Source organism: Panicum hallii, chromosome 8 (assembly GCF_002211085.1).
Source record: "Panicum hallii strain FIL2 chromosome 8, PHallii_v3.1, whole genome shotgun sequence".
NCBI classification, from domain to species: Eukaryota; Viridiplantae; Streptophyta; class Magnoliopsida; order Poales; family Poaceae; genus Panicum; species Panicum hallii.
In genome coordinates, this window is record NC_038049.1 from 41,340,405 (window position 1) to 41,364,525 (window position 24,121).

The following is a 24,121-nucleotide window of genomic DNA, read 5'->3' on the forward strand; positions in this document are numbered from 1 at the left end:
GAAACCTCGAAGGAAAAATAAGCTACTCTCTCCTTCCTTTCTCTAGAAGAAACTGAAACTAGGCTTCCATAGGAAATAAGAATATCTTCAGGAAACTAGAGCAGAAGAAACAAAATTTAAAATATTTTTCTACTCCAATCCTTTTGCATTCTCACTTAAAAATGTTAATGTTAAAACCCATAAACCTTAAAATCCACCCAATAAAATAACTTTAAAGAATTATGTTTCTTCTACTGCCCCTCTCCTTCCTCACCCATACTCTATTAGTTGCTTTAATTTAATAGCGTATCCTTCCTCTTAAACTATTTTGTAGTTTGTAAGTGAACGAATCAATATCACCAATAGAGAAATTTACATTGTTGTACCTCCCAAAATGTTTATATCGAAAATAATATTTTTTACGAAACACGGTACAGACGTAGACGCTCACATACACATACGCACACTCACCTTATGAATACACGCACGCAACCCTAACCCTATTAGCACATCCGAGAGACTGAGCTGTCATCTTTATAAGAAAACTATTTTAGCTCTTCTACACAAAAAGTAGAGTCCTGTAACAAAGATGAAATTATGAATAAAGACTATAAAAGTGGAAATTCGGAAATCCTAAGAAAACCATTTTTCGTTCTATCTATTAAGCCAAAAAAGATGGTTTTAACAGTGAGGAGCAACTTAGAAAGTTATATGAGTGACATCTGTATGGCAACTATTTTTAATTTGTAAGCGAAAGCATCGTTGCCACACATCTCGGAGAAACTTTCTACATCCTACCTCCAAAAATGTCGTGACCACATGAAAGCAACTAAAAACACATCTTTCGTTCAAAACAAAGAGGAACCTCAAAGAAAAAAACACATTTACCCTTAGCCCCTTATCATGGAGGAAAAATACAGACTTTAGGCCCAAACAACAGTATCGTATAAAACAAAACAAAAGAAACTAAACTGATAAGAGCAATTTAGAGGAGCAGAAAAAATTTGAAGTCAAATTAAACCCCAAAAATCACCCAACAAATAAATTTGACCTGATAAAAAGAAACCGTTTCTTCTTCTACCCCACCTCCTTCCTCACCCATACACTCCCGTGGCTGTGGGTTTGTGCTGTGTGGCCTTTCTCCCTCCACCCAACCCAACCAAGAATCAGAGCGCGGAGAGAGAGAGAGAGAGGCCCCGCCTCCACGAAGCACTCCCATGGCGGCCATGGACATCCTCTCCTGCAAGCTCCGCTCCCTCCACCTAAATTCGCCCCTCCTCCCCTCGCCTCCTTCCCCCTCCCGCTCCGTCCCCACCTCCCGCCGGCTCCGCCGCCGTCGCCATGCTCCCCTCCGCTGCCGCCTCACCACCTCATCCTCCCCATCCACTTCCACCACCACCACTACGGAGGAGGAGGATGCGAAAAGCCAGGACCTTTCCTCCCTCCTCTCCTCATCCTCCTCGGACCCCTCCGCCGCCGCCGCCGGCAAGAAGAAGCGGTCGGGCGGCAACAGCGGCGCGTCGAGCATTCCGTCGGGGGTGCGGCTGGAGGGCATCTCCAAGTCCTACAAGGGCGTCACGGTGCTCAAGGACGTGTCCTGGGAGGTGCAGCGCGGCGAGAAGGTGGGGCTCGTCGGCGTGAACGGCGCCGGCAAGACGACGCAGCTCCGCATCATCGCGGGGCTCGAGGAGCCCGACGGCGGCACCGTCATTAAGGCCAAGGAGAACATGAAGATCGCCTTCCTCAGCCAGGAGTTCGAGGTCTCCGCCTCCCGCACAGTCCGGGAGGAGTTCTTCAGCGCCTTCGAGGAGGAGATGGAGGTCAAGCGCCGCCTCGAGCAGGTGCAAACCGCGCTCGAGGGCGCCACGGAGGACCTGGACCTCATGGGCCGGCTCCTCGACGAGCTCGACCTCCTGCAGCGGCGGTCACAGGACGTGGACCTCGACATGGTGGACGTCAAGGTGCAGAAGCTCATGCCGGAGCTCGGGTTCGCGCCGGAGGATGCCGACCGCCTTGTCGCGTCCTTCAGTGGCGGGTGGCAGATGAGGATGTCTCTAGGCAAGATACTTCTTCAGGTATAAAACCCTGACCTTTAAATTGAACAAGGGCAGCTGTTACAATTTTACAATGTGAAGAATTGTGCTGGACAGTAATGGAATTTTGCATTATGGCACTGAATTGGTGATGAATCCGGACAGAGTTGTCCTCCAGCAATTCTTTCTAGTTTAAGTTTTACCTTGAAAATTTGATTTCGTGCAGGACCCTGATTTGCTGCTACTTGATGAGCCTACAAATCATGTTGATTTGGATACCATTGAGTGGCTGGAGAGCTATCTGAAGACTCAGGATGTGCCGATGGTCATCATATCTCACGACAGGGCTTTTCTTGATCAATTGTGTACCAAGATAGTAGAAACTGAATTTGGTGTGTCCAAGACATACAAGGGTAACTACTCAGAATACATTCTAGCGAAAGCGATAGCGGTTGAGGCACAATATGCTGCGTGGGAGAAGCAGCAGAAGGAGATTGAACAGACAAAGGAACTGATAAACAGACTTGGAGCTGGAGTTAATGCAGGGCGTGCTTCCAGTGAGCAAAAGGTAACTTGGATTTTTTATGGAAGTTTTCGTCAAATCTTTGTGACCAATCGCATTGCATTTTCCAGCTGCTATTTTGTATGTTTTTACTTACATTTTTGTGTGACTTCTAACTTTTATCTTATCTGAACAGAAATTGGAGAAGCTTGAAAAGGAAGGGTTGATTGAGAAACCTTTCCAGAGGAAGCAGCTTAAGATCAGATTCCCTGAGCGGGGAAGAAGTGGTAGAACTGTGTTAGCAATAAAAAATCTTCAGTTCGGATTTGAGGATAAGGTCAGTGTTGTTGTGTGAATGGCCATTGTTTACAAGATTTCAGTTTATGAATTAATATATTGTGATATTCTGTACACCAATTGTTTACTCACATTCTGGTTGCTGTGGTGTGCTCCAGACTTTGTTCAACAATGCCAATCTAATAGTAGAGAGAGGTGAAAAGATAGCTATTATTGGGCCCAATGGATGTGGGAAGAGCACACTGCTTAAACTTATTTTGGGGATGGAGAAGCCACAAGATGGTGAGGTGCTTCTTGGGGACCATAATGTGTTGCCGAACTATTTCGAGCAGAATCAGGTAAACTGAGTTACTCTAATCAGTATCTCCTTGTGTGGCTGTTTCATACAAATCAAGTGTTTGGGGACACTTTGGTCATGCTCCTACTGAGTAACTATAGTAAAAGTTGCTTTTTCCAACTACATGAATGGGATATGATGTTTTACCAGGCAGAAGCTCTTGATTTGGAGAAGACCGTGCTAGATACTGTAGCAGATGCTGCAGAAGATTGGAAGCTTGATGATATCAAAGGTCTCCTCGGCCGTTGTAACTTCAGGGATGACATGCTGGACAGAAAAGTTCAATTTTTAAGCGGTGGAGAGAAGGTAATGTGCATTTTCAGCACAGTTACTCCTCACAAGTTACCTTTATACTGTGTCTGAAATTCTGAATGCTCTCTAATGCTCACTCTTTCTCTGTTGTTGCTTAGGCGAGACTTGCATTTTGCAAGTTCATGGTGACTCCATCTACTTTACTCATATTGGATGAACCGACAAACCATCTTGATATCCCATCAAAAGAAATGCTTGAGGTCAGATGCAGTCCTTATCCTTTTGGAAAGTTCAGTTTTCATGATCTATAATTTTCTCATCTTTTCCCCCTCTGATATGGGATTGTCAGAATTCTTTAGCATGCAGTCCTAATAAATGGTTTTGCATGCATGACAGGAGGCAATATCAGAATATACAGGTACTGTGATAACAGTTTCTCATGATCGGTACTTCATAAAACAAATTGTTAACCGAGTCATTGAAGTGAAAGATCAGACTATTCAGGACTATCAAGGAGATTATAATGTAAGCTCTCCTATGACCTTAAAAGCCTACCTTTATTCTTCCTTCAAACTTCTGATCGCAGTGGGCATGAATTATGCTGAATTCTTCTTGCTATTATTCCCTTAGTACAACTGCATAATCATCATGGCTATTTACAGCGTTATCTGCTTAAGTCAGTGTTAAGTGTGTTGTACTTTCAACGAAGTTAATTAGAAGCTTGCAGACTGAAGTTGTGTGCCGGAAAGTTTAACAATAATAATGCCATAAGTTTAGTATGTAGAATATCTGCATATGAGAGTCATCACTGACGTGTGCACTGAAAGAAAAAGAATCAGGATCCATCTAGTATTATCAAAGGTTTCATATTTTGAATCATATCAGGACTGTAAGACAAGTAATGATGAAATTTTCTTCATCAATGATTGCAGTATTACCTTGAAAGGAACCTTGAAGCCAGAGAAAGGGAACTTGCCCGTGAGGAAGAGCTCGAGGAGAAAGCTCCCAAAGTAAAGGCCAAATCCAAAATGTCGAAGGTACATTGCTATTATGCATTTACAATGCCATTTCACTATTTCAGGTAGCAACCATACATTTGGTTTGCTTTAGTTTATTTTAACAGCCCTGTTTTTGGAACTCCAATGCAGGCAGAGAAAGCTGTCAGAAAGAAGCAGAAGGTTCAGGCCTTCCAACAAAGCAAGCAAAAATCGAAGTCACTTAAAAACGCAAAGAGGTGGAAGTGAGCTTTTCATGGTTCCTCATAGGGGCATTTGCAGTGCCATATGCTATTACACCTTACAAGGCAGACACCACTATTCTCTTCTCTGCATGGTGTGGTGTATGCTATTACAGGTATACCAACAGAAGCACTGGAATGCATCAGCAGGAAGCAATCCTACTAGCGCCGCAGAAGACCAAAGTTACTGTAACTAATCAGGAAGCGCTATGTGACCTTGTACATAATACAGGCAGTTTCTGAAGGAGGGACGGTTTATTTTTGTGATGAATGGAAATGCCTCATCATGTTCATCCACCTTTGTTATTCCCCCCTGCGAACCACACATTGTACAATGCACTGGATCAATGCCTCAGAGGCGATTCTTTATCGTATACAACTTTACCGGTTGATTCAAAGTATAAAGAATGCAAATTAGGTTGGCTTAGACTTGTTTGTGCTGCCTATTTATGTAAAATGTAGGTTGGTTTATGATGTATTACATGAATAAACTCTTGCAGGCAACTAAAGTAGCGTTTTCTGATGAGCAAGACAGATGCATAAGACACATCAAGTTCAGATGATGCAACAAGGATGTTAAACCGCATAGTACAAGTTAGATTTGGGAATAACATAGGTACTAAAAGCTACTATCCTGCTCAGAAACATGAAGGCAGAATTTCTTAAGTACAATAACGTGAAACATGAAACGCTATATACAGCAAAATTCTATGTAGTGAAGGGAGGATCACCTCAGCTAGATTTGCATCCGTATCCCAGAGCAGGCAGAGCTTTGAAAACAGAAGCCATTGGCACCCATTCTAGAGGCTCCTCCAGCTTGGGCACAACAAGATTTGCTTTGTCCAACTTTCCATCTCTATAAATCAACATCTGCATACAGGGATGATCCAACCACTGAAGAATCTCAGTCGATAGAACAGCACTGATCAATGGCCAACTGCAATTGGAGCAAGCAAAATAACCAAAACAATCATTCCTGGCAGCAACAGCAGCAAGAGGTGGTTACCATGACTATCACAGCAATGTTCCCTTCCTCCTTGGGGACGATGGCACCGCTGGCGACGATGGCGGCTTGTATGGCCCAAGCAGCCCTGCGCCGCCACTTGTCCGAACACCAAATCTCACCGGCGATGGCTCTACTGCTGCTGCCGTTGCCGGTCTTCCTGTGGCCACAGCCACTGGAATCGGCGCAGATGCAGCAGCCGGACTTGAGGCGACAGCAGGCGCTGCAGGACTCCGCGAAGCCGCAGCCGCAGCCGCCAATGCAGAGCTCAGTGCCGCAGCTGCAAGAGCCGGGTTCTGCCCGAGCAATGCGGCAGCCTGCGCCGGGTCCCGCGCGTACGTCGCAAGGTCCCCCACGCCGGCGGCCGCGATGGCATCAAGCACCGGCTGCAGAGCGGGTGCCTGTACCTTCGCCGCCGTCAGCGGTGGTGTCACAGTAGCTGAACCTGCCACTAGCGCCGGTGGCGGCGCGGGGGTGGCCTTGGCCTTCCGCGCGGGCTCATTGGCGAGCTGGCAACGCAGCGTGCGCCCCTCGAACACGCGGTACGGCTCCTCCACCGCCTTCGCGGCGCCGGCCGCCGCCCGGTACACGAATAGCGCGTACCCGCGGGAGCTCCCGGTGTCGGCGTCGAACCCGAACGGCCCACCGTCGAGCTCCCCGAACCGCGAGAAGAACGCGCGCAGCCGCTCCGCGCTGGCGCCCGGCGCGACGTTGGTCACGTAGACCCGCCGCCCGGCGCCGCCGCCACCGCCGGCGGACGGGCCGGGTCCGGCCGAGGCGAACTGGGCCGAGACGGGGCAGCCGGCGACGCTGAGGCGCGGGGCGTCCCGGAGCGCGCGGCGGGCGGCGGCGCGGGAGGCGAAGGACACGAAGCCGTACCCTCTGCACCGCCCGGTGGCGCGGTCCGCGACGGCGTGGCAGTCCGCGAGGGGCCCGAAGCGGGAGAACGCCTCCGCGAGCGCGGCGGCGCCGGCGCGCGGGGGCAGGCCGTGGACGAAGAGCCGGCGGTGGGAGGGCGACGCGTCGGCGGCGGCGCCGAGGCGGGCGCGTAGCGCGGGGTCGGCCGCGGCCGCCTCCGCGAGGATGGCGAGGAGGCGGGGCCTCGAGTAGGCCTCGATCAGGCGCCGCACGGAGCCCGGAGAGGACGGCGGCGAGGGGTCCGGCTCGGAGTCGGAGCCGGCGCCCGGGGCGGGGTCTCGCGGCTGCCGGTGCTTGCGGTCGTGCGTGGAGGAGGTGGTGGGCTGGAAATGTGGGGCGAGATCGGGGTTCTCGCAGGGTACCATGTCGGCTTTGCCCTTCTTCCTCTTCCCCATCGCCGGCGGCAGCGGCGGCGAGGGGTGACGGCAGAATGGAGGCAGCGTAGGACCCACCAGCTGACCCATTCGTAACATCTGTCTACGAGGTTCGACTGTAAAGAACACAAAACCAAACCGTCTGGGTGGTGTAGTTGGTTATCACGTTAGTCTCACACACTAAAGGTCCCCAGTTCGAACCTGGGCTCAGACACACCTTTTTATTTCTTTTTTGTTTTCTCAACAGAATTTCGGTGGCACCGTAGAACCTCTCTTTCAGCTTCGTCTTCATCACAGGCAAATCTATTTGTTTTCTGTACAATGGTATTGATCAAATGGATAACCTCTGTTCGACAGACAGTTCCACTGATCAGAACTGATGCGAACCAGTAATAGTTTGAACGTGCAACTCGTTTCAGCAAAAAGTTCGGACTTCCAGTACACCTCCATTAATCAAAACTGGAGATCCATGCCGACGGACAGCGGACACCGGCGATCCATATGAACCGACTCGACCTCCGAGAGCCCTGCTCCTCTGAATTCTGAAACCTGGCGAATGCGGCAATGAGCCGCGGGGAGCAGAGCACAACCAAGACGCAAGTGAAAGCACTGCGCAGGTGCCTAGCTGCACAATGCTAGAAACTCTTCTCTGATGGACAAGGTTTCCGCGTAAGCATCCTCTGCTGTTGCCCGGTCCCTTGGTGTCATCTCGGAGCATTTTAGGCGTATATGATCTTATATAGAGCACCATGCCGATTCCTGAGAGAGAATCAGGCGCCCAAATTTTAGAGCTGATGGTTTCATCTTGTGCTTGTGTTGAAAGCAGATGGTGACAGAATGCCAGCCTTTCAACATCTTCCTATGAAGAGTCACCTGTCAATTTGCTGACATGTTCGACAGTGCAAATTGTATACCAACTTGCAATACCTGCTTTCGGGACCAGCTACTGGTGATGATCAATTGACTGATGTGAACACCGGCAATGTAAGGAAAAATAACTGCTAGACCACAGGGTTAGTGAGATCCACAGTGGAGCACTTTGTGACAGTGGAGCTTATTTAGTGTCATGCCTTGCAAGATTAACAATGACCTCTACAGTAAAACACGTAAGTTATGTTTGATGGGGCTGGTGGAAAACAATGTAACAAATGACAAGATCAGGGCCAAGATAGTTCTACCGGATCCTATAGATGGATAGGATCAATCTGTGGTAACAAATATTTCTTGTACATAAGGAAATATTCTAGCCAAACCAACCATCATTATGATTTCCTTGTACTCTACGAAAGGGGTTGTTCCTATCTCATATAAATACATATAAATATGTGGCCTTGAACAAGAGTTGAGAACGCTCACCCAGTAACCTAGGAAAGAGGGTGAGGGTGGGGAGAGGGTGAGGTGACATGCCATGGTCTGTTCGGGGTGGCGATGTGGCAAGGTTGATAGATTGTGTTGGCGTAAAGATATGGCCAAACACCAAAGCATCACAATCGAATTAACTCGCTGCTCGCAAAAACGGACCATCTGGTTTTCATATACTGGTCATCAAAACCTATGAGCGCTCGCCTGGAAGAGACCTCATTTGGCAGCAGCATCTATGTTGCTCCAGGATCAGCAGAAGTTGCTTGTGATGAATAAGTAGAACGTTCAGCTACTTCGTGCCGATTAGTATAGCTACAACTATATAAAACCCTGCGTTCACATAATAAAATTTTAACGAAATTAACTGAAATTTATTGGACATTACTCAGCATGACAGTCTAATATTTCACGTAGATTAGTGAGGCCACATTGAAATGTGAGCCCCACATCAAAATCGATTAACCTATTAGGGTGCGTTTGGTTGGGGAGCGAAGTAGAACGGAGCTGTTCCATCTTACTTTTGTAGATGTGTGGTTGCCAGATTTGTGGAGCGGAGCGGCTTCCGACGAGCAATATTCCCGTCAGATGCCGAACAAGCCCGCTCCAAAAAATTGCGCGGACGAAGCCGCTCCGCTCCGGACTCGCTCCTGCCTCGCGCTCCTATCTCTGTGCTTCACTTGACTCCTCAACCAAACACAGGATGGAACCACTCTGTTCTAGTTCACTCTGCAACCAAACAAAAAATAGAGCTACTCCGTTTCAGTTTACCAAACCCGGAATAGAGCGGCTCCATTCCTAGAATCCGGTATGGAGCCGCTCGGTTCTCTCAACCAACCAAACGCTACGTTAGGCGACGCAAATCGCTCCGACATGCTCGCCGCTGCCTCGAAGCACGTTCGGAGGATTAAAAACTCAGACGTGTGAAAGCCCAGGATGAATGTGCTGCTACTACTTTACTCGATTCCCGATAGGTAGGTAGATGGATAGACTGGAGAGATGCTGCCAAGTGACATGTCATGGGAGTGTTGACCGCTCGTGTAGCAGCAAACGGGCGCGGGGCATGGGAGCTGGTAGGGTGCGAGAGCGAGCATGTGCGGGTCCCTTTCGGGGCTCGCATCCGCCGGGATCTGCCGGCCGTCACATGCGCGGCGAGAACGGACGACGACTGGCACGGCGGCGCCGGGCCATGCAGCATGCGGCCGCCGCGAGCATGCACGCTCCCGGTCTCGGTTGGTGGGTTGGCCGCGCGGCTAGTGCGACTTGGCCTTGCGACTTGCGAGACGGAGGGGAGGGGGCAAAGCAAAGGACGGCCGGCGCGCAGGCGCCAGAGCATGCACGCGAACGGAACGAATAGCTCGTGCCCCGTTCCTGTCGCACATGGCGGATCTCGGGGTCCCGACGGCGACCAGGTAGCGTCCTTGGATCGACGTCAGTCGCCATGCAGTGCAGGTGTAGCACCGCTTAGGCCTAGGCATTCGGGTAATTCGGGAAAATCAGGTCGGGTAATTTGGGTAATTAAAAATTCGGATAGAAAATTGCTACCCGAAATTCACCAGAAAAAGGAAATACCAGGAAATTCAGGTTCGGATATATATTGCCGGTGGTCAGTGCGCATGGGTCGGACGAGCTGGGGCGCTGCCGCCGTGCCGCGCGGGGCGTTGGATGCTGGCCGGCGGTGGAGCGGGGCGCTGGACGACGACCGCCGAGGTGCGCGTGGCCTGCGGTTGGCGCCGGGCGCCAGCGGCTAGGGCTGTGATCCGGGCGCGGCGGCCTGCGAGGGCAGTGCAGGTGGGAAGGATGGCCGGCGAGGGGCGCGGGGGCGGCCGGTGGTGCGGGCGGCTGGGGCATGCGGCGCAGCCGCGCAGGGGCAGCGGCCTGCGAGGGCAGAGCAGGCAAGGATGATGGCCGAGAGGGGCGCAAAGCGGCGGGTGGCGCGAGCGGCTGGGGCTGCGGCGGAGCTGCGCGTGGTCCTTGGTGGCAGCGTGCGATGGGAGGCGGGGTGCTGTGGGCGCCTGCCGGCGGCCTGGTAGAGTCGCGGTCGGGGAGATGCCGAGATGGGGATTGGGGACTGGGCAGTCGGGCAGACGAGGATGATGATGACTCAGGGAAGTTAGCGTTCGAAAGTTTGTGGGCTGGCGGGATGGGCCTTGCTACTTCTATTCATTCTGGGCCTTTTTAGAATTTTGGATATTCTGGGCCTTTTTAGAATTTTGAATTTTCCGAACTAATTTCGGGTTTCACAATGTTCTTCGAGATAGTGATAGGGAAATATGGGTTCGGATATTTCGGAAGGGGGTATTCGGATTCGGAAAATTGTGCCCGGACAGCTGCGAACGGAGCTGCATGCACTTGCACCCAAGGCCTAGGTATCCATTTATTTTCTCTTTTCATTTCTATTCTTTTACATTCCATAATAGCGAGTGCGATTTATTTTTTGGCATGGCTTTTTTTCTTTTCCAGATTTTCCTTTTATTACCTTCTATTATATCTGAAGTTTTCTTGACAACTTTTATATGGAAATCATACTAAAAAAAATCATACTGCAGATTGTACTTATAAGTTGTCTGATTAAAGGTTGTATGAGAAATCTTCCCGATAACATCTTCATACAATTTTTAAGTGCTAAAAAGTTATCTTTTATAAGTTATTTGGGAAAAAAAGATGCATTAAATTTATATGTATCGTAAAATTTGTGCTAAAAACTTATTCTTTGTGTTGTTACGAAAGAGTTATACGTAAAAGTTGTGTGTACCATAAAAGTTATGATGAGAATTCACCTCACACAAGGTGTGTGTAAAAAGTTGTGAGTAAAATCGTGTTTACGAGTTATAATTTTTCAAAAATAGAAAGCTGCAGAGAAAAAAAAAACTTTTTAGAAAAAGAAAACAGATGTTGTTGGAGATCGGGCGCCAGCAGCGCTCCTGGCGAGCGCGCGCTGATTAGCAGGCCCGGTTGACCTGTAGTCTCCAGTTGAGCGGCGGTCGTCTTTTGAAAAATCTCGCGGACCATAAAGTGAACCAAACATTATTAATCCAGGTATCATTAAAGGGCAATATTGTCTCTCGTAAGTTCAGAAATTAAAGGGCAATTTTTTTCGAGTGATTTCCTTAAGAAAGTTGGATTTCATGTCAATTTTCATTGATATGATTGCAGCTTACGAGTATTTATTCCCTCGAGAGAAAAAGTTTCCAGGCCAGATCAGAGGCTACGGTGTGCTTGGTAACTTGAGTACAGGCAATCATCTACATGGCATGGAATTTGTGGAAGGAACGCAGTTGCAGGATGTTCGACAGCAAGGCTTTGAACCGTGGACAACTCTCAGTCATCATCCAGCGTGGCATCGCTGCCTTCAGACAGGCGCATGAAGCACCAGAGTCCAGAGTAGCCGGGCAACAGGCATGAGGGAGCTGTTGTCGGTCAGGGCACAGTACCCTTTGCAAATGACCCCTGAGAAACTTAAAGGGGTTTTGTTGTATTTATTTATTCTGTTACCTTTTCTGTATTTAGTAAAAAAGAAAGTACTGAACTTGACACCATGGAGTACTGTAGTTGCGACGAAATAGCAGTAATTCATTTCTCCGAAAGGATTGCGTGGCAAAAAAAACACTCACACAATTTCATAGCCGACACACCAGCATGCAACATTATTCGCAGCTCAAGCTTGGCTTCTCTCCTCGACATCACAACTGAGAGGAAGAAAAAAGGAAAAAAACACACGTACAGAAAAATAGGCACAACGACTAGTACACGGCAACGCGCATCACCGGGGGCTGCAGAGACCGTGGAGGGAGGGAAAGAATCAAACAGGATTCTTTAACCTGCTTCTCCTCTTCTGACAGACTGACACCGCCTCTCGCAAACACCCCGATACGCAGTCCCGTCCACACCACTTGATCTGGGAGCAGTCATTCAAGAGTAGTTCACCAAGGAGCGGTACGTGGCTCCGGCCTTCCAGCTGGCGGGGATGACGTTGTTGGCGACGAGGACCTTGCCGGAGTCGGAGGTAAGCCCGATCGACAATGGCGCCCTCAGCGCCTTGCCGGTGTTGGAGTTGTAGCGCCACAGCGCGCCCCAGTTCTGCACCATCGGCGTCCAGGTGCTGCACCCAGCTTCCATCAGGTGGACGGCGCTGAGGTCGCCGTCGCCGTCCTCGAACTCGACCAGCACCTCGAAGTAGAACGGGTTGGAGCCCTGGTCCACCCGGAAGGCGATGTTCACGCCGCTGTACTTGCACGGCACCCTGTCACGCACGAGAGCGGTAACTATATATGAACTCCGTTCTGAGATGGAATTCTGAACTTCTCAATACTGTAGGTAGCAGCAGGCACGCACGTACCTCTTGTACTGGACCTTGAGGATTCCGCCGGCGCGGAGCCTGTGGGCCGCCTCAGCGAGGCCGACCCCGCCGGGGCACTCGTCGGTGATGACCACGGTCGCCGGCTGCCCGGAGCACGCCGAGTTGCTGCTGCATTTAACCTGCGTTACGCGCGCCACATGAAAGCATTCAGTTAGCACCAGCGCCGACCACTTGGCACCATGAATGTAGTTTAGATTTTAGACTCTGTGCAATGCTGACCTCGTAGCAGGCGCCGCATCCCTTGCCTCCCTTGAACAGAGACGGGCTCCCGGCGGCGATCATCGACGAGAACGGCCGCTGGCCGACGGCGGTCTGGTAGCCGCACGCGCCGCCTGCATATACAAATTCGCCCCGCTCCATGTCAAACGTCACGTGTAATGCTAACCGACAGACAATAGAATAAGCAACCGCACTAACCGTCGCTGCCGTCGCCGTTGGGCGCGCCGTAGTACGTCGCGCCGGCCGGCGGACAGCCAGCCGCCGAAACCGTAGGCGTAGGAGGCCCAGGGGGTAGCGGTGTGGTTGCTGCGGGCCCTCACTGCCGGCCTGTGCGCCGGCCGCCTGTGCCTGTTTGGCTTGGCGAGCTTGCGGGTGCAAGCAATGGGGCTCACTTGAAGCCCGAGCACGAACAGTTCGCGGAACAGTGAGGTGTAGGACTTCGCCATCGCTACTGCCGCAAGCTTCTCGCTTGCTGCTGCGTCTGGGCTAAGCACTGGTAGCTCGGAAGAGGCTGTGAGCTAGGAGTTGAGCTCAGCTCGAGAGTGGTGCAGTGTTTGCTTGGTGAGTTGCAGGAACCGCCACGAGTGAGGTATTTATAGGCAATCTGCTGGGAATGGGGAAGTACTACGTGGCAAGAAAAATTGGGATCCTGCCGGCCGAATTATTGGGCAGAACGTGACGAGTTGGTGTTGAGCGGAGAAAAAAACTAACCATTATACACAGTACAGTTCTTATTCTGCAACCAAATAATGCTGCGATAGAATAATGCAAAACGCACGTACAGTTGGACAATGCCTATTAAAAATGTGTATGATTTGGAAGCACGTGCTGATAATTCTGAAGGCATGTACTTGTGAGCGAAACTTCTTCTAGTGGTACTACTGAACCGTAGATCCCCATTGTATGAGTTGCATACTTGAGCTACCATTGTGTCGTATTGCTGAGAAGGATTCAAATGCGAGCAGCGAATTTAGAGGCGAGGGGACGCGTAAACTTTAAACTGGATAAATTTCGTGCAAATTTTGCTCGTGTTATATATCATGGAAATGGCAGGTAAAAGCAACGAACTAGCCGCGGTTGGTGGTCACTGGTCAGAGCGCGATTTCAGGAGCAATTTGGTGAAAGGCGATCGCCTGGTTATTTGCTAGTTAAACACCAAGCTGAAGGAACCCAGACCTTGAAAGATGGAGATGGATTCACTTTCTCCAGCGCCCAAGATCCGCGCAAACAGATGAAATCTCTCCAGCCACTCATCACCCGTCAGTCAGTCAGTCAGTTAGTTAGTTGGGATCACAGTACTGAATTGCAGGCCATTGGTCCCAGTTTGACCCGTCCCTTTGATCCTTCGTCAAATGCATGGGGGCCCGCGGTTGCCGCAGCGCCACGTACCGTCGCGGCCTTGCTCCGCTGGCGGCTCGTCGCGACCCGCGCGCATGCACGAGTGCGACGCCTTGTTTACAATGAAACATGAGCATGAGGTAAAACTTTTTTAAAAAAAAAGGAAGGAAGAACTTTGGCCGGCGTCCCCCTCGCGTTGACACCGGCGCCGTGAATCGAGGGACAGCGAGTCCCGGCGAGTCCCTCGGCACCGGCGCTGGGGCATGAAGCACGACGTGTAGCTTCCCAAATCCCGCCGACAGCGTCGGAACCTGCTGCAAAACCGCACCCCCGGCCCGTCCGCGCGCGGCAGCCGAAATCGGGGCCGAAAGTTCCGCCAGCGCATGTCCTAAAAAAATTCTCGCAGCGTCATCTTGCCACGAGGCCGCAAGAGTTCCTGCCGGCGCTTCCGTTCGTCGAAGTCCTGTCCTGAAACTATCGGCCGCTGCTGAAGCTGATACGCTTCTGAATCCCGGTGCCTGATTGCGAATGGTGTTTTACGTAAGAAGAAATTATTTTTTGTACTCCCTCCGTCTCAAAATATTTGTCGCCGTTGACTTTTCCTTACAACTTTGATCATTCGTCTTATTCAAAAAATTATGTAAATACCATCTACTTTGTTTGTGATATGCTTTACTATTATAAATATTTTAAGCATAACTTAACTTTTTGTATGTGCAAGAAATTTTTGAATAAGGCAAATGGTTAAAGTTGTAAAAAAAAGTCAACGGTGACAAATATTTTGAGACGGAGGGAGTACTTGTTTAGAGTGTATTATAGAGATTGGAACTTTGGAGGTGAGATGGAAAGTGCGAAAGGCATTGGTGTATGGAGGAATCAGACACGGTTCTTCAAGCTTCATCTATTATAATCCAACAGGGAGTTTGAGTTTCTTCCGGTACTTAAAAAACACGAATTCGGACCTGACAGCTACTAGCCACATGTCTTCGTAGTTCGACGGAGTGTTTCAAACGCAGAAAGAGGCATAATCCTGACGTTCTCATTTTCTGAGTACTATAGCAACTTTAATACTAATAAAAGTTAGCTGTGACTAAGATACCATAGCAAACATTCATGTCTCATGTGTTGGAGGCCATAGAAACACTTGGACTTTTTTTCCCCTGCTAGATGCAGTATGGTTTGAGTTCTCCTGTAGCTGTAGGACCTGGTAGCTGGCAAGTCTGCTGCGCTCGTGACTTATGGAAAGATGGCTTTCGATAAAAAAAAAAAATATCAATCGCTCGTCAGGGGAATTAGGAATAGGAGGCACCGAGTCGCTGCACCTCGGCCCAGTTGCATCCCTGTCGGGGAGAGAGAGATTCGCATTGAGTGGATCCTAGAGCAACCCGCACGGGCCAGATCTGAGCCGACGAAATGCAGGCCAGCGGGCTGGTTTCCAGGCCCATCTCCAACCCGGCTGTGCTGCGTGTGCGTGGAGAAAGAAGCAGAGAGCCTCACGCCGCGCCGGGAAACCAAATTCGGCCTCGAGACCAGAGAGGTAAGCCGTGTTCGCTCGGTGCCGGCCCGGCGCATGGACGACGATGGCCATGGCGACGCCGTGGGCTTCGGCCCTGGCACAAGTAGAAGCGGCCGGCGCGCGGGACTTAGGGCACGCACGTGGAGCCCGGCATGGGGGCCCGCGGCTCCCAATAAACTGTTCCTATTTTTGTGAAAGCCAGTAAACTGTTCCTGTCCATAGGCCTGCTCTCTCTCTCTCGCGCGCGCACACACGCACACGTACTAACAAAGGTAAGATGGCCTATCCGTCGACATTAAGAGCCCTAAGTGCCTTTACCGTCGCGCAGGCTCTAAAGTACGATGATCCGTCGACTTTATTAAGAGCCGCAAGTGCCTTTGCCGTCGGACAGTGGCAAGGACCTATATTGGAGGGAGCAGGCCAGCAACTCATCAAAACTTTCGTTTGCTAACACGATTACACGAACACACCTTCCTTTTTTTTTTTATAGTGAAGTGGCTTACCGAGAGAAGAGCTTTAGAAACAAAAAACTAATCACAGTTCGTGGTCCAACCTGAAAGGCCATTCACGGTGCAAGTTTCATGAGGTTTCATTTGTATTTGATAAGGTGCACATCAATAAATTAGATGATGTGGTGTCATATTTATGATGAGAGAGATGGTAGCAGTTTCATCGCCTCATCGGGATGAAACTTGTCGCACACACAGTTACCAATGCCTTAGAAACTATTAGAAATTAATTATGAGAGTTTGATTTCATCTCCACATATTTCATCCACTCCCATTGGTCACATGAGTACAACATTCAAATGATATGCTAACCTATAAAATCGTGAAATGAAACTTTGTATTATGAGATCTAGTTTCATTCATTAGCTTAAATATCCTTAGATGACATGATATTATTTGAAATTGTGCAACAAAACTGAGAATGACCTTATATACTCGCTTTTCTAGTAACATAAACACCTAGTATAAAACTAGGAGTAACTATTGAATTGAAGCCAGCACTCCACATAAGGCCTCTTACAAGATGTCGGCAACAAGGACTTGCTACCTTGCTGTCCTACTGCTGGTGGTCCTGATCAGCGGCAGCAGCCTCACTTGCCACGCAGAGGAAGTAGAACCAGGGGTGCACAAAGGCCACGACGCGAAAGTACAAGCTGGTTGTAAGCCCCCCCCCCCCCCCCCCCCCTCCTCTCTTGTTAACCTAATTGACACCTTTTTAGTTTCTGTGAACGGAAAGGATTTCACTAAATTAGTAGGAGTATAGCAGGGGTGTTAGTTTAAACACAAACATACTATATCTTGTTTTGTTTTGTTTGGACACCTCAAGTTTTGTTGTTTTTGTGTGGATACACATTAATTTGACATGGATAGGCTTCTAAGCGCAGCTGAATCCTACGATTTTGTCTTGTGCGGTTCTACATGCTATTCTTCTTAGAAATTCGAAGTTTTTGCAGAAAAGAAGAAATGGAACATTAAAATATTTACAAACCACATTTCAAGACTAGGTCTTTCAACTTCTTTTTCAGTCCAAAGGAAATGGATGACAAACCTTTTGTTGGTAGCCTGAGATAGAAATGAACTAACGCTGGACGTTTCAAAATTAGACAAGAATTGAGTTAGAAAAAGGTAAAATGACCAACAATTTAGAATGGAGGGAGTAAGTTTTAAGGAACCACGACTGGATTTTTAAAGTTGGAATATACGTAATTTCATGGTTTCTTCATTCATTTCTCCTTGCAGCTTACTGTATCCTAGACCATTTCCATTTGACTCTGTTTGGTGATATTAATTGAAATAATAGTTCTTTCTTTCTGGCCCTTTCTATTTGGAGAAGAGAGTGAAAACAAGCGCACATACAGGGATTGGTGAATGGTGACCAGAAAGTGCTGCAGTAGTTCAACTATTACAGTCTGCCTTCCTCTAATGCCGAAGCAAAAAAAAATGTAAGCACAACCATGAATTCTGAAAGATTATCATGAAGAGAGAATGTGTTATCAATAGGTAATTACCTCTCGGCCGGTTGAGAGCATCTTATGCTGATTCTCCATCTCAGTTCTAAGGGTGGGACGGTTGGGATGGCGGTCAGCTGCATGAGCCAATGCCGCCTTCACTTCCTCCACCTCCTCAGCGGTAGCGTCCTCGCATTGGATCGTAGCTGTGACCCTCCGGAGCGAAGTGATAGCAACTTCTTCAAAGCCAATGAGATTGCCAAAGCCAGGCTGAATGTCCATGTCTTTTAGGAACTGAACATGGACACAAAACACAAGGGATTCAAGGCTTGGCATCATGACAGAGTGTGCCATGCTGGGGTCCCTTTTGCAGCCGTGCAGATCAAACCGGACAAATGAAGAGGGAGCAACAAAGAATCTCAGCTTCCGGAAGCAGCGGCGTAGATCACCGGTAGCCTGCTTCCTTATGCTTACTAGCCTGGTGTGATCTGAATTCAGTTTGAGGTAGCAGAGCTCTGGCAGCCTCCCAAGGGTTTCCATGTCCTGTTCTTGCACCACGTGCACTGCCACATCTAGATGGGTGAGGTTTTGGAGAAGTGACGGGTTGATCCACACTGGTAGTCCAGAGAACCTGAAGCATTCCAAACATAGCTGTCCAAGGCACCGAGGGGGCACGAAACATGCTTCTTCCCCTGTGATGCCTCTCGCTAACGCCGAGCCAAGAACACACAGAGTCCGGATCTTGTGGAGATTTGCTAGCGACTCTACCAGATCTCTCTCCATGCTCTCATCCCTTACATGAATGGTACACCGGAGGATCCTTAGTTCTCTCAGCTTGCCCAGCTCCTTCACAAACTGCCTTGTTGACACATCATCAGCCGGCCATAGCTTCAGCTCTTGCAAAGAAGTAAGGTTCCCAATCAAACCAGCTGGAACCGTTATACTGTCATTGATACGTAGGCACAACAGTTGTTTCAACATGCCCACACACTCCGGCAGCTGCTGCATTCCAGTACCTGACAAATTCAGCGTTTGCAGAAACTTGAGATTTCCTACTTCCTTGGGGAGCTCATCAAGACGTGTATTCCAAATGCCGAGATACCTCAGGTGGTGCAAATTCCCTACATGCTGTAGTCTATGTTTTCCACAAGCTTCCACACTACAATCTTCTAAAGTTAAAACCCGTACAACTTGAAAGCATGATGTTACCACATTAACATTGCCGCACTGAGTGGCACTAAAGGACCTCACCTTTTCCAAACCCATGTCAACCAGCTGGGGGTCAGCATTCCTACCATGCACGGCGAACCTGCGAGCATTGCTACCCACAAGTTTTTGTTGGTCATCGCTGTCCAATATAGTAGCAAACTTTTCTTCACTTGACAATGAACGGACCAGATCAAGAACCATATCATGAACACGACAACCATATACATAACTGTTATCCTCTAACTCCATCGGTTGGATCATGCTTCTATTTATTAGCTCGTTAAAGTACCCTTCCCCAAGCTCAAATAATTCTATCTCTGTTGTTGCTTGTTCATTCTGGATAAAACCTTCAGCTATCCACTTCCATATCAAAAGATTTTTCTCAATCCCATATTCTTCCCGAAATAGACTTAGATACAGCAAGCAGGCCTTTAGATGTGAAGGGAGGTCATAGTAGCTAAAAGACAATATTTTTCTGGTATTCTCTACGATGTCATTGCCTCTATCACCAAAACCAATTGAATTGTACACCTTAGACCAGTCCTCCCTTGTTTTACTTGCCAATAAACTAGCTATTGTAATGATAGCTAATGGCACACCACCACATTTCTTCAAAATTTTATCACATGCCTCAGTTGAAAGACTGTCTAGAAATCTGTCTTCACCATCAGTAATTCTAGAGTATAATAATAATTCAGAGTCATCACGAGAAAGTGGTTGCATTTTGTAAATATCACCGATATGTGTGGCGACTTCAAAAATACGAGTAGTTGCCACTACTCTGCTTCGGTAATTACTATGTTGCAGAGCACACTGGATCAATTCCCATGATTTCTTATCCCATATGTCATCAATAACAAACAAACACCTAGGCATTCACATGAAAATACAAGGAGAATAACTTAAGTTAGTAAGTTGACCTAGTGCAGTGTAAATCGACAATGGCACTGTAAATCATTTAAAATGGCACACCAAGTTGCCAACCATTTCTAAGAACAAACGAAAATGGCACTGTAAATCGACAACTTGTAGAAAGTCTAGTGCAGATAAATTGAATATTATAAGTTTGAAAATTGTATAAATGTTTTAACAATGTTGATGGAAGAAACTCTCTAAAAAATCATAATGTGTAAAGAGCTTAGAAAACATATGCCGCATATAATCCATACTGCATAAAGGGCTTAGAAAAAACCATACTGTGTAAATAAAGAACCGGATAGTAATCCATAACTATAATAGATAGCGATCATATTCTCAATGTTCTTATCTAGGCAACTCTGATGCCTCAGTTAAGTTCTTTCGGATGCATTTTGCTTCATAGCCTAATATGCTGTACTTATACCCAATGTTTATGGCATTTTGAAAACATAATTAGCCTATTATACAAATAATTGTCCATGGTCATGCGCATTGACAATATAAATAATGTTCTACAATACAACATCTAGACCGTTAATATCCTTGTCTATAGCACCTTTGATGTAACAACCGATTTATAAAGCTTTATCATCAGCTAAAAAGATTATAAAGCTTTATGATATAATTGTAGCACCTTTGATGTAACAACCGGTTTTGATGATATCTCTCTATATAAGCGTTATCCTCATCCACAGAACCGGTTGATGTAAAAATTCTAGGCTTCCAAACCATAACTAGCAAACGCTGGTTAAGGAAATAGCATTACTATTTACAGATTAACAACCGGTAGTAAATGGTATATCACTACTACTGATTGTAACTAACAACGTAGTAAATGGCATATCACTACTACGGTACTACCGATTCTAACAACCGGTTTTGATGCTCTAGCAATATATAAGCGTCTATCCTCATCCACACAAACCCTACCCTCCGAATGCAACATTGAAGGCGGGATCTTACATGTTCAGCTACTAAAACAAAAACCGCATGCTGATGAGTAGGTTCTGGTACCTCTTATTTTCGGTGAGTCTCCGTAGTTCGTTGATGAGCTGCCTTTCATCCAATATCATCACATTCGGATTCATGTATTCAAAATCAATGAGAATATCCCTTAAAACTTTCTTCATGTCAGGATTCCGACCAACCGGAACAAAAGCCCCACAATCAAACGCCGGTTTATGCTTGTCATAGACTGCTTTGGAAAGGGTGGTCTTGCCAAGTCCTCCGAACCCAACGATAGAGACAATCTTCATCCTCTCATCGGGCGCATGAGCATCATCCCCAAGGGACAGTATCTTCACGAGCTCTTCGCTCTGCTTCTCAATGCCCACAAGTTCCGCAGTCTTCTTGTACAGCGCCTGCAGGCGAGGATCGACGGCGACAGGACTTGCAAGCTTGGCGATGACGCTGTCGACCGTGTACCTGTCACGCCTTGCAGCCACCTCCTCGACTCTCCTGTCCATGTCTCGGATTGCTCCGGCGATCTTACGCTGGTGCTTGCACCTCCTGAAAATCGTGGCCATCTTCTTCCGGAGGCGGCGCCTGAGATTGTGCGTGTCGGCGGGCTCCGGACCGTCGTCGACGCGCACCAGGAAGGTGTCGACGATGTCCTCCATGTCGTAGGAGAGCTCCCGGACATCCCGTGCCCAGAGCTTGACGAGCTCCTGGAGCTGGTCCGGGGGCACCTCGCCGACCTTGCGGAGGACGGCGAGCATGCTCTCCAGCTCCCGTGAGAGGCTCCTGATCTTCTTCCTCGCGCCCTTGTGCAGGTCGTGCTCCTGCTTGAGCAGCTCGACCAGCTTGGGGAGAAGGCTCCCGATCGCCGCCGTCCCCAACTCCATGCTCGCTGTGCAGGTTGAGCAGCTAGCTAGAGCCTGCACACGATCGAATCAATCCTTTCTTTTCTTTTTATTGAGAAACAAAGTCAGCAGTCAAGCATCTATCAGTCCTGAAATGTACTAGTAGTACAATAATGCATGTGGCGTTACTAGTTGACCGCCGGTCAACTTTGCGGCCATGCAACTTGAACACGTGTTCACATGCACTTTTGACTTTTGTCTACTGCCGCTGCACGAAGCAGCCAATTTTCTCCTGGCCGTTCACACACTCCAATACTCCATCCAGCTCTCACATTCACAGCATGCGAGCTCTGGCTTCGGGTCACAACTGATTATTTTTCGCTTTTGTACATGTGTACACATCCATCAATACCACCTCTTTCATAGGGATGGTAAAGGACTCTAAATTTTAAATTTTAGTCTAGATAATTTAAGTGCCGGGCACTAAAAGGATCAGACTCTAATCTTATACAATTTTGAACTAAATATACAAAATATACAAAGAGCCAAATTGAATTATAAAGAGAGCACTAAGGACATGATTTGTTACCACCCCTCTCTTCACCATGTCGGCGAGCTCCAACGGGATGTCCGGCCAAGGCGGCGGCGGTACAAGGAGCAATCAGATGGATCCGCTGTCAGTTACGATGACACTGTGATGACCATGATCGTGACGAGGCTGCTTCTATGCTTGTCGTGCCTCGTCGCGGTGTACGCCTAGCTCGAAAGGAGGCAATGGCTCGCGGAGTGCTGGCTTACTAATAGGGATGACATAAGCATTTTTAAAAAAATAGAAAAATTGCAACGAACCAGCATTGTTGTAAACTTGGTCACAAATATGGTAATGAAACGAATTATGACGATTTCTGAAGGGTCTTAGTGACGCACACCATATTTTCGTCACTAAATTGTATTGACTCCTATAAAACGTCATAAACAGAATTATTCAATGACGAATAACTCTATTGTCACGAGGAATTTGTCACAGAAGGTCACCTATGTTATAGTGCGGCCTGCACCTCCTGGTGGTCGGTATGCATGGATGACGACACGATTTCACCCCTAGCTGACATGGCGTTCCACCGGAGCGAGCTCCTCACAGGAAAAGGGGCGGCCTCTGCACCATTAACATCAGCATGGACCCAAGCACCGGATATGTGGGTTTCCCGCGTCATCCATGCCCTAGTCGTCCATCTAGGGTTCCACTTCCACAAGGCTGCTATAGAACAATGGAGGTGTTGTTCTACGTGGTGGAATCGCGCGGTGCCCTTCTGATGGTGCGCAGAGGGATGCACAACCGATGGACGGCAAGCTCCTTCCGACTGGACTAAACGAGTTCGACGTGTTCGAGGCCGACCTCCAGGGGTCTCGCTGGACCCAAGTGGCCACCGTCGGGGTGGACCAGGTGCTGTTTCTATCTGGGTACCACTGCAGGTCCCTCTGTATCGATCTCGTAAATCGAGATGCCTGAGGATTGCATCATCTCTTCAAGAACGATGACGATGATCGCTAGTGGAGAATCCAGCCAACATATGAAGAGGGGGCTCATCTCCCTTCCCTTCTTCTTCCTCCACTTCTCTTCTTCCTCCTCCCCTCTTCTTCTTCATTCTTTCTTAAAAAAATGGAGGAGGGTTTAGGGGGGTATCCATTGATGGGGGGGGGGGGGCCTTTGAGCCCCTGGCCCCCTAGATCCGCCTCTAACGACCGCAGCTGATACGAGGACGAGAGCACGAGCCCTTGCAACGTCTATGACATCAGAGACCGCAACATATCCGCCCTTTGGCCAATGGCACTGCACTGGAAGTGTGGCACGGTGAGTGCAGCATGGCTCTTCCGGGAGGAGCCAGGGTGGAGCTGTTACAGCATGAGTTGTTAAAGCTTCTTCAGAAAAATATCTTAATCGCATACTATGGCTTCCATTGGCAATAACTAGCGACATGTGGAATAAAAAGAAGGATAGGAGGGATTGGATAATATAACGTTAATGAAGATGCAACTGTTCAAAACTCAGATAGGGAAACGCTCTGATGCGATATATATAGATACAAAATTAGTTCCTACTATACATTGTGCAATGGCAAATCATTTATTATCACCATATTCTTTCACAAAATGTAGCTTTTGAGGAAAGGGTATTTTTTTCCTCAGCCAACATGATATCCACGCCTCAAAGGGTTATCGAAGAAACTATACTCTGCTTGTAAACCTTTTCATTGGGCAAAATGGGCTCCCTTTATGATTTATTGAGTACAGAACTACATGCACCATGAATTATCAAGAAATACTAGAATCACAATTAGTCCCTTTAGCCGCGTTATGTGTTAGGCCATGCCAAATGGTCGTGCTGCGGATGACTCCGAAATGGAATGTTCAAAGTATCAAATCTCTTATTATTTTTGGAATATCCTTTTTTGTAAATTTATTTTTGCAAATTGCTCATCTTTAGTTTTGTTGAATGTAATAAAATATGAA

At 48.2% G+C, this 24,121-nt stretch overlaps 3 protein-coding genes, 1 non-coding gene and 1 pseudogene across 5 annotated transcripts; 2 read left to right on the forward strand and 3 right to left on the reverse strand.

The window, feature by feature from the left end:
- The first annotated feature begins 1,064 nt into the window (after positions 1 to 1,064).
- On the forward strand, positions 1,065 to 5,011 carry LOC112902551 (ABC transporter F family member 5-like). Its single transcript, XM_025971673.1, has 9 exons — positions 1,065 to 2,054; positions 2,239 to 2,580; positions 2,711 to 2,851; positions 2,970 to 3,149; positions 3,299 to 3,454; positions 3,559 to 3,660; positions 3,797 to 3,925; positions 4,333 to 4,437; positions 4,549 to 5,011. Exons 1-9 carry the CDS (start codon positions 1,197 to 1,199, stop codon positions 4,642 to 4,644), a joined length of 2,109 nt encoding a protein of 702 aa, XP_025827458.1. The 5' UTR covers positions 1,065 to 1,196; the 3' UTR covers positions 4,645 to 5,011.
- Positions 5,012 to 5,184: 173 nt separating this feature from the next.
- Positions 5,185 to 7,022, reverse strand: LOC112872323 (UBP1-associated protein 2A-like). Its single transcript, XM_025935425.1, has 2 exons — positions 5,644 to 7,022; positions 5,185 to 5,507 (listed from the first exon to the last, which is right to left on the reverse strand). The coding sequence occupies exon 1, from the start codon at positions 7,020 to 7,022 to the stop codon at positions 5,652 to 5,654; it is 1,371 nt and encodes a 456-aa protein (XP_025791210.1). The 3' UTR covers positions 5,185 to 5,507; positions 5,644 to 5,651.
- A 50-nt stretch (positions 7,023 to 7,072) lies between these two features.
- On the forward strand, positions 7,073 to 7,146 carry TRNAV-CAC. The gene has a single exon. It is a non-coding gene; the product is annotated as a tRNA-Val (tRNA).
- A 5,057-nt stretch (positions 7,147 to 12,203) lies between these two features.
- On the reverse strand, positions 12,204 to 13,316 carry LOC112903236 (annotated as a pseudogene).
- A 3,603-nt stretch (positions 13,317 to 16,919) lies between these two features.
- On the reverse strand, positions 16,920 to 22,078 carry LOC112903054 (putative disease resistance protein At1g50180). Of its 2 annotated transcripts, none has more exons than XM_025972261.1 (3): positions 20,823 to 22,078; positions 17,742 to 19,758; positions 16,920 to 16,955 (listed from the first exon to the last, which is right to left on the reverse strand). In XM_025972261.1, the coding sequence occupies exons 1-3, from the start codon at positions 21,650 to 21,652 to the stop codon at positions 16,929 to 16,931; spliced, it is 2,874 nt and encodes a 957-aa protein (XP_025828046.1). In that variant the 5' UTR covers positions 21,653 to 22,078; the 3' UTR covers positions 16,920 to 16,928. The 2 variants fall into 2 exon arrangements, with proteins under 2 accessions (XP_025828046.1, XP_025828048.1); XM_025972263.1 differs by lacking the exon at positions 16,920 to 16,955 and adding an exon at positions 16,969 to 17,652.
- Positions 22,079 to 24,121: the final 2,043 nt, after the last annotated feature.